The sequence below is a fragment of the Humulus lupulus genome, chromosome X, assembly GCF_963169125.1.
Source record: "Humulus lupulus chromosome X, drHumLupu1.1, whole genome shotgun sequence".
In the NCBI taxonomy this organism is placed as follows: domain Eukaryota; kingdom Viridiplantae; phylum Streptophyta; class Magnoliopsida; order Rosales; family Cannabaceae; genus Humulus; species Humulus lupulus.
The window spans coordinates 32,442,731-32,459,270 of NC_084802.1; the positions used below are offsets into that span (position 1 = coordinate 32,442,731).

At 37.7% G+C, this 16,540-nt stretch overlaps 5 protein-coding genes and 1 non-coding gene across 8 annotated transcripts; 2 read left to right on the plus strand and 4 right to left on the minus strand.

Moving 5' to 3' along the window:
• Positions 1–842: 842 nt before the first annotated feature.
• Positions 843–2,529, plus strand: LOC133805693 (transcription factor bHLH91-like). Its single transcript, XM_062243857.1, has 3 exons — positions 843–1,736; positions 1,824–2,225; positions 2,323–2,529. The coding sequence occupies exons 1-3, from the start codon at positions 843–845 to the stop codon at positions 2,425–2,427; spliced, it is 1,401 nt and encodes a 466-aa protein (XP_062099841.1). The 3' UTR covers positions 2,428–2,529.
• A 795-nt stretch (positions 2,530–3,324) lies between these two features.
• Positions 3,325–5,831, minus strand: LOC133807302 (uncharacterized). 3 transcript variants are annotated; one of them, XM_062245544.1, is made up of 3 exons: positions 5,747–5,831; positions 5,339–5,642; positions 4,322–4,706 (listed from the first exon to the last, which is right to left on the minus strand). In XM_062245544.1, exon 2 carries the CDS (start codon positions 5,624–5,626, stop codon positions 5,351–5,353), a length of 276 nt encoding a protein of 91 aa, XP_062101528.1. In that variant the 5' UTR covers positions 5,627–5,642; positions 5,747–5,831; the 3' UTR covers positions 4,322–4,706; positions 5,339–5,350. The 3 variants fall into 3 exon arrangements, with proteins under 3 accessions (XP_062101529.1, XP_062101528.1, XP_062101527.1); XM_062245545.1 differs by lacking the exons at positions 4,322–4,706; positions 5,747–5,831 and adding an exon at positions 3,325–4,235 and having other exon boundaries at positions 5,339–5,725; XM_062245543.1 differs by lacking the exon at positions 5,747–5,831 and having other exon boundaries at positions 5,339–5,721.
• A 69-nt stretch (positions 5,832–5,900) lies between these two features.
• Positions 5,901–5,973, minus strand: TRNAE-CUC (transfer RNA glutamic acid (anticodon CUC)). Its single transcript has one exon. It is a non-coding gene; the product is annotated as a tRNA-Glu (tRNA).
• Positions 5,974–6,712: 739 nt separating this feature from the next.
• On the plus strand, positions 6,713–8,375 carry LOC133805694 (BTB/POZ domain-containing protein At5g17580-like). Its single transcript, XM_062243858.1, has one exon. It carries the CDS (start codon positions 6,756–6,758, stop codon positions 8,373–8,375), a length of 1,620 nt encoding a protein of 539 aa, XP_062099842.1. The 5' UTR covers positions 6,713–6,755.
• Positions 8,376–11,211: 2,836 nt separating this feature from the next.
• Positions 11,212–14,430, minus strand: LOC133805695 (uncharacterized). The gene is made up of 5 exons (XM_062243859.1): positions 13,092–14,430; positions 12,738–12,932; positions 12,474–12,617; positions 11,494–12,377; positions 11,212–11,412 (listed from the first exon to the last, which is right to left on the minus strand). Exons 1-5 carry the CDS (start codon positions 14,428–14,430, stop codon positions 11,212–11,214), a joined length of 2,763 nt encoding a protein of 920 aa, XP_062099843.1.
• A 545-nt stretch (positions 14,431–14,975) lies between these two features.
• LOC133805696 (uncharacterized) lies at positions 14,976–16,175 on the minus strand. The gene has a single exon (XM_062243860.1). It carries the CDS (start codon positions 16,173–16,175, stop codon positions 14,976–14,978), a length of 1,200 nt encoding a protein of 399 aa, XP_062099844.1.
• Positions 16,176–16,540: the final 365 nt, after the last annotated feature.

The window sequence follows — 16,540 nt, forward strand, 5'->3', positions numbered from 1 at the left end:
TTTCTCATTTGGAAAATACCATGGTTAGACACAACGCGATCCTAACCGTTCGTTACAGACGGTCATGATTGTTTATAGCAAAACTCTTTTTATTTTACTTTTAGTATTCTTGATTCATACATAAATTAAAGAAGGAAATGCATTAGAAGTTGATACGTTCATTATTTTGTGACTTTTTCTAACTAACTTCAGTTTGAGAGTACTTTTCTTTTTATCTTTTATGTACCAAAGTGAAAAGTATATAATTCATTTATATAAGTACAAACCTACCTAATCAGCTCCTGCCTCCCACAGCCAGGCCACCCATCCTATCCCTGCTTTAGTAGTATTCTCTTTTCTTTCCTCTACCAGAGAAAGTAGAGACCTTTTACTTGAGGTTGGACAAGTTTGCCTTTTTTTTCTCTTTTCATTATAACATACATGAATTAAGTAATTGGGCCAAAATATGTAATGCATATACAGTCCAGAGAAGAGAGAGAGAAAACTTTGATGTAGGTTCATTGCATCCATGAATTTTCTGTTTTGCTGAGTTAATGTGAAAAAAAAAAAGAGATGTCAAGTTGAGATTTTCTCTCAGTCCTTTGTCTCTAATCTTTTTCTTTATCCCCAAGAAAACGAAGTTAAAAATGTTATGAATGAATAAAAATGATCATTATTGAGTTGCAGGAGAGTTAGATAAATTAGTGCTTAAAAAATACATGGTGTCTTCTTTTGATGGTCTAATATACATGTACATATCTTTCATGTGCTCATTCATTCATTTATTTTTGTCTAACTTTTTTTTGTGCATGTGAGATCATCTTGGCAGACTAGACTAAACGAGTATATCTCAAAACACAAACATGTACGTGGATGATGGAAGCTGCAGCTTTGATCCCAACGACACAGCCGAAGCCACTGCCGGTGGTTCTGAAGATGGATTCAACTCCCAGATGCCGCCACTGCTTCCATCCATGAACGGCTTTTCAGCTGCAGAAGAGCTTGCTTACCACCAACAACAACACCAGCATCTTCCTCATTCTCAAGAAGAAGTAGCCATTGATATGGAGCTTCAGCAACAACTCGCTTTCAGCATGGAGAACTCTTACAACATTGATATCAACAGCACTTCTCAGTTGGTGTCGTTTGATCATCTTCAGCAGCAGCAGGAGCAGCCTCAGTGGGACAATCAAGACATGGCTCACAACAACATCCATCGCCATCAACTTCAGGAGCCTGCTGATCTCCTCAACCTCTTCCACTTGCCTAGATGCTCAGCCTCGTCCTCTTCATCCATCACCTTCGCCAACCCAACCCCAAAAACAGACAACTTCCCAAGCACTTCCTTGGCTTTTTTGGGAGATGTTCCAATGGGAATGGACAGTTCTTCTTCCTCGTCTGTTCTCTACGACCCGCTGCTCCATCTGAACCTACCTCCGCAGCCTCCTTTGTTCAAGGACCTGTTTCAGTCTCTCCCAGATGGCTATGCCTTTCCCTCCGCAGCCTCAAGAAACGGATCCTTGGTCAGCAATGGTGCAATGGATATGGATGGAGAGGGAAGTGGTGGGGTTTATCAAGACGGTCCTGAAGGAATGCAGTTTGAGAATGGCGTGTTGGAGTTTGCAAGGGACAGGGCTTGTATTGACAAAGGAAGAGATGGCAGAGGGACCAAACACTTTGCTTCCGAGCGCCATAGGAGAGTGCAGATGAGTGACAAGTACCAACTGCTGAAAAGCTTGGTTCCTAACCCAACTAAGGTAATTTCTATAGAGAGTTATTTGTCTTTTTCTTATTTATTGTGTTTTTATAACCACAATCTGTGTTTGTTATGGCATGGTGAAAAGAATGATAGAGCATCAATAGTGGGAGATGCCATTGAGTACATCAGAGAGCTGAGGAGGACAGTGAATGAGTTGAAGATACTAGTGGAGAAGAAAAGGCGCGGCATAGAGGCTAACAAGAGGCAGAAATCGGAGGAAGATACTGCTGGAGAGGTAGAGAATTGCAACGTCAAGCCTGACCCTGATCAGTCCTACATAAGGAGCTCTTGGCTGCAGAGGAAATCTAAGGACACTGAAGTTGATGTTCGCATAATCGACGATGAGGTAACCATCAAATTTGTCCAGAGGAAGAAGATCAACCTCTTGCTCACTGCCTCCAGGGTGCTTGATGAACTTCAGCTTGATCTTCGCCATGTTGCAGGCGGACATGTGGGAGACACTTACAGCTTCTTGTTCAACACCAAGGTTGGTTCTACTTAGTTTTTTTTTATCTATCCTTACAATTTGACTTTGTCTCCTAGCAGTGGTTGGTTGGTGATGATGATCTTGCTGTGTGTTGCAGATATATGACGGTTCTTCCTTGTATGCAAGTGCCATTGCCAACAAACTGATTGATATCCTGGATAGGCAATTCACTGTCATTGTTCCACCTACAACTAGCTATTAGCCATTTGAGAATCTAAGATGTTATCACTTTAATTTCCTTATACATATATGGTACTGTTTAATATGAAGCTGGTAGACTCGGTAACTTTTTAGTAGATATAATAAACCTTTGGTAGTAGGAATGAAGTATAAAGAATGGGAGTGTTCACTTGCTTTAGATCTCATTCTGGCATGGAACATACATATAAGTAAAGGTTTTAGTTATTAGCAAACTTGTGTTGTGATCTCTTAATGCTACTAACACTTAAAGAACATTAGAAGTTTGGCACGTTATTAGAAATTCTATGAGCATTATTTTCATCTTTATGCTAAGGTTTCAAAAGAGCGCTAGCCTTCACTCAAAGCTCAAGCTATATCTTTCTTGTCTTTTTTTTTTTTGACCAAAACATGCATGAACGAGAGATATCAGATATGCTTACTTTTTTTTTGGGCCTTCTACAACAAAAATCAAGCCTTTTTTGGATGGTACGATAACATCAATTCATTATGACATGCCCTTGATGATGTAGGAAAGAAGAGATGCATAATATAACAGAAAGCAGAATGATCAAATGGGATTTGTAAAATGCATTTGTGGGAGTGAACCTTAGGACGTAGACGGTTTTGATCCTTTTCTTCCGAGACGAAAAGCTTCTCATCATATTGCAGCAAGATTCTTGGGCATATTGACAAGTGTACTCCATCTTAGAGTCCGTCCGCCCCAACTCAAAAGATTACATGAGAAACATTGAAACCATCATTTCCAGTAGTATATCTTATTAAGAAAAAAAAAAAAACTTAAAAATGTCTTTTAAGCTTGCTTTATTTTCTTTTTCAACTATATTTAAAGGGGTTGGCAATTTTAGAATAAATTAAAAGAAAGATAAATGCAACAGGGGCTTTAGTGCAAAGTTTGAGATTTTCAGAGCATGCAAATTGTGATGCTTGCAATTTTAGTCCATTATACCACGTACTAAGACACTCTTTACACCTAACACCCTCCTTTCTTGAGCATATATGGAATATCAACAGTACTCCATCTACTAATCAAGCAGTCCTGAATCTGAAGAATAAAATTATTTCATTTGTAATCTAGGTGATTCCATGGAAATCTCCAAGAACGACACTAAAGCAATGGTTTAGGAATGCAATGCCTCAATGGGTTCTAGAAATTCCATAGTGAATTATCACAGTACTTAAGCAGTAAATGAACTCATATTACTGGTGAAGTAAAAGAGTTGATGCCTGCGAACGACCAAAAAGCACAAATCACATGAGAGTTGCTTCAATTGCCTTCATGATGTTGAAACTCTTTAAATTGTCGTCTCATGCTGTTGAAGACTCCACTTGCTCTAGCAATGGTTCTTCACGCAGCTCATGACTTTGACGGAAATCCAACAGCACGGAAGCTGCAGTTCAGATTGTTGTTGCTGAGGTGCCCTATAGAAAAAATTCAGCCTAAGAAGATCAACCGATTCTCTGTGTCCAAGAACTTGTTGGATATTTAAAACGTTGATGACAAAATCTACGGCAAATTCTGCAGCTTATCATTCAGTAGTTTTATATAGTTCCTTCAGGCAGTTTAATTCTTATTAGCAAACCATGCAAGCAACCTGGTCTGGATGATAAATTTGTTACTGTTGCTTTGGTGCTCACCTAGGCATTGCAGATGTCTGAAGGCTACTTCTTTCGATTGAAGCAGTAGAGGGGGCACGACATGTGCCTTAAAATGAAAGTCTCTTGATTTCTCTCATGTTGCTGGTTGACAACTCTAATACAGTACTAACTATGGCAGTTTACTCAAGAGGGAAAGTAGCTTGACAGTTGTATCTGTGGCTCAGAGAACATGATTTCACAACTTAACGAATGTGATTTTGTTAGTAACTTACAATGTCAATGAAGTACTGTGATTCATATGCTTGTCAAAGTTCTAAAAACCATACTATAAAAGCTCCAATAATCCACCACTTCAGGTGTGAAGTACAAAATAAGAAAGTCCAGTGGGACTTATTAACATAAAACCAACAAATACAGTATGGATCTCGTGCACTCAAGTGCAGTGTAAGAAAATAATATGAAAAAACAAAAACAAAACAAAACTTCTCTGCAAAATCTACAGAAATGGAAGTATCCACTCTTAAAACATTTTATAAAGCAGTTTTTCATTACATTTTACTTTGATTACGATCAAAATGCACTAACACCTTCCTTATTGTAACATTTTACACCCCCAAAAAAACCAAGCTCCTAAACTCAATGTAGGAAGTAGCTCCCCAACAAGGAAGAAAGACTCAGAGATACCTATCCAGCAAAAATGAATAAATAAAATTCAGAGGAGTCAATCTATGTATTTATCTTTGCAAAAAACTCATAATTTCACAATATATTGAAGGTGTGTCAAGCCTACGTAAATTACAACCTTTATCATTAAACATAAGGCAGAACAGGTTCTACAGAGCATAGCTCATTTATGAGTAATGTCCAGTACAAAATTTCATTTAGAAAGCTCTCCTAATGAAGCAAATCAAGCAACATTATCATTGATTTGATCCATAGACTACACACAACATACTTTGGAGTATAAGCCTAATCTTAATTCAATTTATTATGAGCAAATACATCACCCATAAAAAGAGATACATATATGAATCTCCCATGAAAGTTTTTCAAACAGCTTTCGTTGATTATGCTAATCAATACAATAAGGCAATCAAATAAAGTTTGATGTCAAGAACAAAACTTCAATATCTGCACATTGTCCATTAAAGAACAGCCCTCCGCTACTACATTTTCTCCCTAAGAATTTACCCTTTACAAGCTTCAACTACAACCCATCTATCCAATTTGATTCAAACACACCCACAAACAGTCTTTATGCACCAAAATCAAACAAAAACCAGCAAAATTATAGTTAGAAGAAAAGAACTACTTACAAATAAAGTCATTCATATCAGGGGGAGTTTAGGAATTTGGCCTTTTCTTAGGAGAGAAAGAGTGTGCTCAGCTACATCAATAAGATCGGCAATATTGTGGAGGGATCGCTCTTCGGAAGCCACTAAGAAGATGGACCGAGCCTCCGCCTTCTTCGACAGCCGTGCGGCCCAAGTAAGCGGCAGCTCCGGCGAATTGAGGCTCCGCAATATTTGACGATAGAGAGACAGAACACGTCCCTTATTCCGAGCCAAATCCTCCGCTGTCGCCCATATCAAACCTTTCGCCATTGTTCTCTCAACCAAGCTAATTATCAAACCAAAAAGAAAAAAATCAATTGAAATCAATATAGAAAAAATCGAACCAAAGAAAAGGGAAAAAGGGGCAAGCTTTCATGGCTGAGTGAGTACCTTTGCTGCAATGTTCAGTGAACAATGGCCGATTTCTTTGGTTTTGCGATGAAAGCAAGACTCTACGAGAAGCCCAGCCCAATAAGGTGAAATCGGGCTGGGCTTTGGCAAAATTATAAACCCAAAATAAAATAGAAATAAAAATTAAAAAAGTTTCCGTTGCCGGGACTTGAACCCGGGTCTTTCGGGTGAGAGCCGAATATCCTGACCAACTAGACTACAACGGATTTTTTGATAAAATTTTAAAGAAATTATAATTTATTCATTATTAAATTAATAAGATATATGATGATATAACTGATTCCCAATTGATCAGCTGAAGGTTTGAAAATAGGAACGTTGTAGTTTTACAACAGAAAACACCATAAGCTCCACTTTTGTCTCTTTTAGTAATTCTCATTCCTCCTTAATCTTAACTAACCATTAACTCTTTCAACCTTAGTTCTAATAACTCTAGATTTTACTCAATTACTGCACACAGACTCAGAGGTATTTGACACAAAATTACCATTGGACTAAAATACTACTAATGCTAAATTACTTATAACAATTGAAAACTAAAACACTTCACTATTAATAATTAATGTTTCAAAATTTAAAAACCTCTTCTTCTTCTTCTTCTCTCCAATCTCTATTGCTGGCTCAAAGGAATATGACCGCCGCACCAAGCAAAGTCCTTTCATCATGGTAACAAATTCCTTATTATTCCCTTTTACTTTTTATTTGATATCATTGAATGCAGCTCAAAATCTGACTCAAAAAACTTCTCAGGATTGCCAAGACTGTGCCTTCATTAGATATGGAGTTATATGTAAGTCCTTCTGTAACCCCATTACTATTATTATTATTATTATTGTTACTATTATGATGATGATGATGATGATGATGATGATGATGAAGCTCATGTGATTCTTCACAGGAACTTTTGGCTACAAAATGTGCGAACATTGATTCCATACTCAAATGTGGATCACCAAAAGATGTTCCTCCTTTTCTTGGTGACATCCATATGAACTCAAAGACTTTGGAGCTTGTTGCAAGCTTCTGTCACGGCTATGAAATTCATCTGTCAGCAGACAATGTGGTTCCACTCACTTGTGTTGCTCATTACTTGGGAATGACTGAAACTCAGTCCAAAAACAATCTTTTGAAAAGGGCTCTTACTTACTTCGAACAAAGTGTCCTCTCTAGCTGGAATCAAACCCTCAAGGCCCTTAGAACCACTGACAACATTCTTGACCAAGCAGTGCAACTTGGCCTTGTTGGTGCTTGTGTGGATTCTCTAATCACCAAGGCTCTCTCCGATCCTCGTCTTCTCGGAGAACCAATCAACAAGTCTTTGATCAGCAATGACACTAGTAGTGAGGAGGATGAGAACGATGAGGACGATGAGTTTAATCATCGGCCAAGTGCGAGGAGAAGGCTGTTTGTGCTGAATTGGCAAAATGAGGATCTAACAACACTGTCTCTCCGGCTCTATGAGCCTCTCATCTATGAGATGATCAAGAGAGGAGTGCCATTAAACTATGTGACTGCTTCTCTTTGTAACTATGTTAAGAAGTGGGTGTTTCCCACTTTCACATCAGTAGTAGAAGAAAAGCTCTCCTTATATGAGAGCAACTCACAGAGAGAAATCATTGAAGCGGTGGAGAGGCTTTTGCCTCGTGATAGAGGACTTTTCATCCCTTGCGCTATATTGCTCCAAATTCTAAGGTCTGCCGTGTTTTTTAAAGCTAGCTTGGAGTGTACAGATGGTTTGGAGTTTAGGATTGGAACAAGTCTTCATCGTGCAACTGTCAATGATCTCTTGATACTCTCTCAAAATCAAGTATGCACCAGGGAAGTTCAATATGACATTGATTGTATAAGAAGGATTTTGAAACACTTTTATGGAAACTACACAAGTTCCCATTTGTCAGGTTTGATTTTAGTGGCTGAACTAATCGAAGAATTCTTAGCTGAAATTGCTAGCGACATAGATTTGAAGATAGAGACATTCATTGAATTGGCTGAGTTGGCAGTGAGTCTTTCTAAGGGAACTCAGAGAAACTCTGATGGATTATACAAGGCCATTGACATCTACTTGGACAAGCATAAATATCTTACTGAATCAGAGAGAGAGAAACTGTGTCAGCCTTTGGATTTCAACAACATGTCTGTACAAGCTTGTGATCACGCAGCGAAAAATGAGAGGCTGCCGGTGAGGGTGACCGTGCAGGTATTGTTCGCGGCGCAGTTGCAGCTCCGAGACTCAATCATGAAGGAGGTTCAAGGCTCTCAAGGTAGCCGCCGGTTCGGCGAGAAAGAGGAGGAGTTGGAGGAAGGTGATGATGAAGAAGAAGAAGAGGCTAGATTAGTGGTAGTAGGAGGAGGATGTGGTGAGGAGAGCATGAGAACAGAGATGGAAAAGATGAGCATGAAGCGGGTGGAGCTTGAAAAAGAGTGTTATGTGATAAATCAAGAGATTGAGAGAGATGAGAGTTTCAGAGTTGAGAAGAAGGAGAGGAAGAAGAAAGAGAAGAAGATGAGTTTGTGGAGAGAAATGAAGAGAAAGTTTGGGTGCATTAGTACTAGCAGCAATGTGAGTGATTCCAACTGCCATGAAAGGAATAAGAAGAAGAAGATGTAATCATAGAAGTGATATTGAAATGAAATTTTTTTTGTTGCTCTGGGTAGCTTAGTTCTTCATTTCGGTTATCATAAACTTATTTCAATATAATAATTGATTTTCTCTCTGACATGAAGGAGAGAAAGGATGTAGAGGCAGAGGAAGAAGAGCACAGAGAGGAAATGAGGAAGAGATCAAGTTTATTTTACATTTTTTGTTTTGATTTATGAAAAAGGGAGTACTTTTCTATTATTATGTTTTTAATTAACATGCATTGACTCGTATTTTTTTTTAATATTATTAGTACTAGTACATGTATTAGTCATTACATTGATAATATTATTATTTGTATTTTATTTATTGATTTTTTTTAAATACACATTTTTTTTTATTATTTTACATTTTCTACTTTCTTTTTAGAAAAAATACGTTTCAAAAATACTATTTTCAAAGTTTTATAATTATGAAAATTCGAATTTTAGAAAGAAAAAAAACTTGAAAACAACAGGATCAACTAAACATCAAAATAAAAAACTTAAAAACAACATAAAAACACAAAAAAAAACCTAAAAACAACACAAAAAAGACAAGATAAAACCGTAAAATTTAAAAAAAAAAATGTTTAACCGTAAAAATTAGTATTTTATGTAATTTTTCCTTTTATTTAACTGTTTTTGTAGGAAAAAAATTGAGTGAATGAGAAATTAATGCCTAAATCAGTAATGATAATTCAGCAAATCATTTACTCTAACTAATTTTAGGAAATCACTTTGATCAAAGCAAACACTTAGTCTCTTTCTCTCTTCAGTCTCTGTAGTATTTTCTGGTGATAGAATGAATATTTGTTTCAAGTTTGCCTAAGTAGGCGTAATGATACTTTCGTCATGCTTGATAGTTGTTGTCCCTGAGAAGTAGTTATTCACGAATCCTCTAGCACCGTTCAGGTAAAGGGGGCAAATCTGTTTTAAGGAAAATATGTTTTGCGTGCATCGACTTTAGTTTATTCTTTGTATATTGTATTTTTTTTATTTTTGTTCTTCAATTAAATATATTAATATATATTTCGTTCTTTTCAACTGTATTATTTCTAACAATCTTAATACATTCGGACTCTTTTTTAAAAGACGAAAGACGGAAGAAAATTTTAAAAATTTTCTTTTAATTCTAATTTTTTGCAGTTAATTCGGTGTCAATAAATTCTACACATGTTATATGTAGACTAATTTATTTATTTTTTACAATTTTTCCTTCTGTTAACGTTAGTTTTTTTTTTTCGAAGGTCCTTTTTTGTTTTGTTCCAATTTTTTTTTTTTGAGTTATTTATATATAAGCATATATGAATATATGCCTTTTTTTTTTCTTTTATCATTTAAGTGGTACGTAATATATATATATATATATATATATATATGAGAATTCAGGGGTTTCACTCTAAGCCCTACCGGTAGGGCTTTCAGTGTTTACAACTCGTGAACAGTTTTCGACGCGATTTTTTTTTATAACCTTGTATATTGTAGCTATTTAGAGCATCCTGCAAATTTTTAGAAAATTCTGAATAGTTTACAGTACCGAAAACTAGGTTCAAACATGTTATTCCACGCGTGACTAATTTTTTTTATGCGCGTGGAAAACATGTTTGAACCTAGTTTTTGGTACTGTAAACTATTCAGAATTTTCTGAAAATTTGCAGATGCTCTAAATAGCTACAATATATACGGTCATAAAAAAAAATTGCGCCAAAAATTGTTCAAGAGTTGTAAACACTGAGAGCCCTACCGGTAGGACTTAAAGTGAAACCCCTATACGAGAATTCCCCAATTTATATATATGCATAGTTGTATGTAATCTTTTTTTTTCCTGACATAGTATAATATATATAGGAAATAATATACAAATGAAAATAGGTACATTCTTGTTTTGCATACTCATATATATATATATGATAATTTTTTTATAGGTGCTTCACTTTAAGCCCTACTGGTAGGGCTCTTAGTGTTTTTCGACCCGTGAATAGTTTTCGGCGCGACTTTTTTTTATGACCGTGTATATTGTAGCTGTTTAGAGCATCCTGCAAATTTTTAGAAAATTTCGAATAATTTACAGTACCGAAAACTAGATTTAAACATGTTGTTTTCCACGTGCATAAAAAAATTAGTCACGCATGCAACAACATGTTTGAACCTAGTTTTCGATATGGTAAACTATTCGGAATTTTCTGAAAAATTGCAGGATGCTCTAAATAGCTACAATATACATGGTCATAAAAAAAATTCGCGCCGAAAACTGTTCACGAGTCGAGAACACTGAGAGCTTCATCGGTATGACTTAAAGTGAAGGCCCTATAAGAGAATTCTCCTATATATATATATATTCATATATAATTATATATATATTTATATGTCTTATGTTTATATTCTATTCTACCTATCACATGTATACTCATATGCATAATAAATATATGTATAGATTAATCAAAATTAAGATCACAATGAATATATAGGTAGACTAGGAAGTTTTTTTTTTTTTTTTTAAACTAAAGGAAAGCTTTATTAACTTAAGATGTCCTCCAACAAGAGAGACAACAAACTAGAAGGAACATCACTCCCTCTAATAATACAGTCAGCTTGAGAACAAGACGCTCGAGCAAGATAATGAGTAATCTTGTTGGCAGACCGTTTCACAAAAAATAGATCAACATCACAAAGGCTATTAAGCAAGTTTTTACAATCATTAATTATTAACCCAAAAGTTGAAACCATTTTCACAGAATTTCGAATAGCTTGGACTACATTGAAGCAATCCGTCTCCACCACCACTGACCGCCAAGAGCGTCTCTTAATCCAGCTAAGAGCTTCTTTCAGGCTAAAGCCTCGGCTTCTAAAGGCTTTACTCTACCAACCTTCAAGGACGAGAAAGCTTCAATAAGATGCCCCTCAGAATCTCTCGCCACACAACCAACACCAAAATTTCCTTCAGGAGCAAAAATAGCTGCATCAACATTCACCTTGATAATCTCATAACGGGGTAAATTCCAGTGCTCATTTCCATCACCTTGCCGCTAGTTTGCAAAAGATGGGGCCAAATTTTTAGATTGAGCGGCTAACCATTGATCAAGTAATATAGAAGCTGATAGCACTACCTCTTCAACTGAAGATCTCTTCTGGTTCCAAACTAAATTGTTCCTAGCCTTCCACATCTCCCAACATAAAACTCTTGCTTCTGCGGTGATCTCAAAATTGCCTTTGGAGAACACCTCTTCCAACCAATCACCAAACTCAGTGAATGGACCTGCTAGGACCCCTACCTTAGCTCTAGCCCAACAGCCACGAGCAAAATTACAAGTCACCAAAGCATGTAGAATAGATTCCATCCTAGAGTTACAGACAAAACAAAGAAGCGGCACATCCACATGTCGAGAATGCAGTTGCATACTAGTTGGAAGGCACCCAACTGTCGCACGCCACAGAATATTTTTATCCTTTGGTGGAATCTTCAAATTCCATAACTTCCTCCAAAATCCTAAACTGTCAGAAACTGCCCATCTACCATTAGTCTCTTGAATCAGCTTATAAGCAGAACGGACAGAATAGCTTCCAGACGTTTCCTTTGACCATTGCCAAGCATCCCCGTCAAAATCATCACTCAGAGGAATGCTTAAAATCAGATCAATATCCCTCCTCACGAACATGTCAGAAATGACTTCCAAATCCCATTCTTTTCTATCAACTCTGACTAAACTGCACACTTTTTTATCAATTAATCCAGGATGATCAGGAATAACACACGGACTACTCTCGTCTGGTAGCCAAGGATCATGCAGAATTGAAATACGTTTACTGCTTCCTATACTCCATCGAGCGCCCTTAGCCACTAAGTTCTGGGACTCCAAAATGCTCGGCCAAATGAAACTCGGATTAGACCCCAAAGAAGCACTAAGGAAGGACCCTCTAGGATAATAACGAGCCTTGAACACCTTGCCAACAAGCGAGTTGTCTCTTACTAACAATCTCCAACCTTGTTTCCCTAAAAGGGTGAGATTAAAGTCCCTTAAGTTTCAAAATCCTATCCCACCACAGTGCTTATGATAGCACATCCTTTTCCAACTCATCCAACTGATACCTCTCCACGCGGTAGATGATGAACCCCACCAAAATTTACTCATCATTCCCTCCACATCCTTACACACCTCTAAAGGGAGAAGAAATACATTCATAGCGTAATTTGGAAGAGCTTGAACAACAGTCTTCAACAAGACCTCCTTGCCTGCCCTTGATAAAAGCTTCCCATCCTAACTTTGTATTCTACTCCTGATTCTCTCCTTAAGAAAGCCCAAGAGAGCAGATTTATTTCTACCCATGGTATTTGGCAATCCCAAGTACTTACTGTATGCATCGGCCTCCTGAATCCCCATCATTAAGCAAACTTGTTGGCGCACATCAAATCTAGTATTTGAGCTAAAGAAAACTGAAGATTTAGCTAGATTAACTTGCTGCCCTGAAACCCTTTCAAAAATCCTCAGAAGATTCAAGACATTCCCTGCCTCACGTTCAGTAGCCTTACAATACAAGTAGCTGCCATCTGCAAAGAACATGTGGGAAACCATAGGAGCTCCTCTTGCCACCTTACACCCATGTAACCAGCCTTTAGCCTCAAACTACTTAATCAAAGCTGAAAGGCCCTCTACGCAAATAATAAATAAATAAGGGGATATAGGGTCTCCCTGTCGGATCCCTCTACCTGGAGAAATAGGTCCCACTTCTCTATTCCCACAAACCACCCTATAACGTACAGTTGATAAGCAGCAATCAATAAGATTAATCCATTTCTCAGAGAAGCCCATCTGGGAGAGAATAAATTTCAAATAAGGCCACTCAACACGATCGTACGCCTTACTCATATCAAGCTTCAGAGCCATATACCCATCATTGCCGCTTCGCTTCCTCTTAAGATAGTGCAAAACTTCAAACGAGACTATGATATTATCTGTTATTAGACGGCCAGGGATAAAAGCGCTCTGGGAGTCAGATATAACCTGATTCAGAACTTGTTTCAACCGATTAGCAAGAACCTTAGAAGCCACTTTATACAGGACATTGCACAGAGATATCGGTCTCAGATCACTCAACTGTTCTGGATTCTTCTTTTTTGGAATAAGAACCACATTTGTATCATTGATCCCATCAGGAAGAGTCACCATATTAAAAAAATTCCTGACAAAACTCACCACATCACAACCCACTATTCTCCAAAATTTCTGGTAAAATGCTGAGGTCATTCCATCTGGCCCAGGTGACTTGTCAGGGTGTATCTGAAATAGAGCAGCTTTCAGTTCTTCTTCTTCCACTGGTTTCAAAAGCTCCATATTTTGTTGATCAGTGTTACTAGGCTGAATACAATTAGTAATCGCACTCCAATCCATGTGCCTGGCAGTGAACAATCCAGTGAAATAATTGCTAATAGTATCAGCTAGGCCCGAGTTCCACTCTACCCACTCACCAGAGGCATTCCTCAATCTAGAAATGTGATTCTTCCTATGTCTTGCACTTGCTGAAGCATGGAAAAACATGGTATTTTGATCTCCTTCTTTTAACCAAAGTTGCTTTGATCTTTGACTCCAGAAGATCTCTTTTTGAGTAAGAGCTTCATATAATTTCTGTTGCTCCTCCTTATATCTTTGTACTGCCCCAACATCTCTTCTACCTTTTAGCCGTCTGAGATTCTTCTTACACAAATTAATTCTTTGATTAAAGTTTCCAGTAACTTCTTTCCCCCAATTTCCCAACACCTGACCACAGTAAGCCAGCTTACCTTGAATATCCCTATTGGTACAACTATCCCAAACATCACTAACAATTTGCTGGAAAACCGGCTCTCTCAACCAAGCATTTTCAAAATGAAACTTCTTCTCTAAAGGGCTAGATTGAGTGAATCTTGGCTCCAACAACAGAGGGGAATGATCAGAAGTAGACAATTCTAGATTGAAAAGCTTTGCCATTGGGAACATGTGTAACCAACTATGAGAAGAAAGAGCTCTGTCTATACGGACCTCAACCCATCTGTTTGTACCAAAACCCATTTCCCAAGTAAATTGATAACCATTTAACTCCAAATCTATTAAACCACACTCATTGAGAACCTATTGAAAACCTTCCAATAGCCAGTTGGGATAAGGAGCACCACCTTTTTTGTCTTCTTGACTGACCACATTGTTAAGGTCTCCAATCAAACACCACGACAGCTCTGACTGTTCGTGAAGCCTTCGAATTAGGCTCCAGGTTCTTCTTCTAAGGGCTCTATTTGGTTATCCATACAGCCATGTAAGCCGCCACTCTCGAGCACCTTCCTCCTTCACTATCACGTCAATATGATTCTAAGAGAAGCTTAACAATTCGATTTCTTCTTTACATTTCCACAGCAGAGAAATACCCCTACTTCTACCTTTGGCATCTATAGAGAAACTACCATCAAAACCTAGATGAGTTTTCACTCTGTCTAGTCGGTCTCCTCTGCTTAAAGTTTCACATAAAAAGACATATTTGGGCTTCTTTTGATATACTATATCCTTAAGGAATTGTAAAGCCTGTGGGTTCCCAAGCCCACGACAATTCCAGCTGAGGACACTCATTGAGATAGGCGAGCCCCAAGCCCAGGACCCGCTAGCTGCACATTTTTTGAAAGCCCATTAGATTCGTGGCCCGTAACACCCTCCATATCCTCATTCGGCCCAACAACACCTCCCTCAATCATACGACGTCGTTTAGGGTCATTAATAGTTAACTCAATATTAGGAATATTTGCCTCATCTTCTACCTGATTCAAACGGGTTCCACCTTCCCTCCTCAATCGTTGATTTTCCTCCTCCATAAATGAGTTCTGACCTCCAGCAATCCCACTATTACCGCTCCCTTCCATCCTTCCTGTTCCTCGCGAATCTAGCCTGGTCAAATCCCCACTCATAACACCACCTTCCATATTTAGATTTACTCCTCTGTTACCACCATCAGAATGACCATCGTCAATGAATGACGCCTGAGAAGAAGAGCCCGACCGCAGCCATTTAGATCCAATCATTTTGTTCTGTCGCCGAGAAGCTACTCGCATCCAGGCCCCATATGGCTTCACAATCTGCTCCAATGGAGTGTCAAACAGCTTATCGCAAAACCTCTTGGAGTGACCAATGATCCCACATATAAAACAAAATGTGGGTATGTATTCGTACTTGAAAGTGACCCAAAACCAGTCACTGCCACTTTTACGGATCTTCATTCTCCTTTTGATTGGAATATCATTATTAAGCTTAACTCTCACTCTAAGATAGACCCTCCTGACCCCTGTAAAATTATTCGGATCAGATTCAACAAACGTAACCACACTATTCCCCACATCCTTAACAACCCTTTCAGACATGAGGCTTGGTTGCAAATCATGTATCTGGACCCAAATGTCAAGCCTGTTCAAGGTGATTTGCCTCGGATTATCTCCCTCCTTCAAACATTCAAAAACTAATTGCATCCTATCAAACGTCCAAGGGCTCCCTTCGATGACCCTTCTTATGTCAACTTCATGATAGAATTGAAATAGATAGAGATTGTTTTCCAACTCCTTTACATACATACCCCTTCCAGGTCGCCAAAACGCAACCATCATATGTTGCATTTGTTGAAAATCAATAATTCTTTTTGTTAAAAAATGGCCAACAAGGCACCACCTTGTATCCACCCCTGATCCATCGTTTTCAACAGAGTCATAAGATATCCCACCCTCATTCTCCTCTTCCAAATTGATCATTGAGTACCTCTCCTCCGACTCCTTCATAGACATATTGCTAGCCAACATTCTTTCTTTAGAAAAAAACTGGCAGAACTTTCATACAAACTTTCCGACCAACAGACTTATAAAGAGACGACCATGTCAATAGACAAGACAAAAATAACAAAAATAACTCTAGGAAGTTATTAATACATATGCATTAAAAACAATATTGAAAATAAACATGATTCATTTATATACATATATATGATTTTATGCGTATCAATTTATATATATAAGGTATGAATACAGTTGTATATGAATTTTACATACATATATGCACATATTTTATATAATTTAAGTTTAAGTTACCTTAACTTGAAATTTTATATATTACATGCAGCATGAACGTTTTATATTATATAGTAATATATTTA

What these genes read in the sequence shown, in the direction of transcription:
- LOC133807302 (XM_062245545.1), bottom strand. Translation starts at nt 5,626, where the DNA reads ATGGCGAAAGGTTTGATATGGGCGACAGCGGAGGATTTGGCTCGGAAT.
- LOC133805694 (XM_062243858.1), top strand. Translation starts at nt 6,756, where the DNA reads ATGAACTCAAAGACTTTGGAGCTTGTTGCAAGCTTCTGTCACGGCTAT.
- LOC133805696 (XM_062243860.1), bottom strand. Translation starts at nt 16,175, where the DNA reads ATGTCTATGAAGGAGTCGGAGGAGAGGTACTCAATGATCAATTTGGAA.
- LOC133805695 (XM_062243859.1), bottom strand. Translation starts at nt 14,430, where the DNA reads ATGGGTTTTGGTACAAACAGATGGGTTGAGGTCCGTATAGACAGAGCT. An exon ending in AGTGGGACCTATTTCTCCAG is followed by an intron (nt 12,933 to 13,091) that starts GTAGAGGGATCC and finishes TGTTCTTTGCAG; the next exon opens with ATGGCAGCTACTTGTATTGT. An exon ending in ATCATCTACCGCGTGGAGAG is followed by an intron (nt 12,378 to 12,473) that starts GTATCAGTTGGA and finishes TCACCCTTTTAG; the next exon opens with GGAAACAAGGTTGGAGATTG.
- LOC133805693 (XM_062243857.1), top strand. Translation starts at nt 843, where the DNA reads ATGTACGTGGATGATGGAAGCTGCAGCTTTGATCCCAACGACACAGCC. An exon ending in TGGTTCCTAACCCAACTAAG is followed by an intron (nt 1,737 to 1,823) that starts GTAATTTCTATA and finishes CATGGTGAAAAG; the next exon opens with AATGATAGAGCATCAATAGT. An exon ending in GCTTCTTGTTCAACACCAAG is followed by an intron (nt 2,226 to 2,322) that starts GTTGGTTCTACT and finishes TGTGTGTTGCAG; the next exon opens with ATATATGACGGTTCTTCCTT.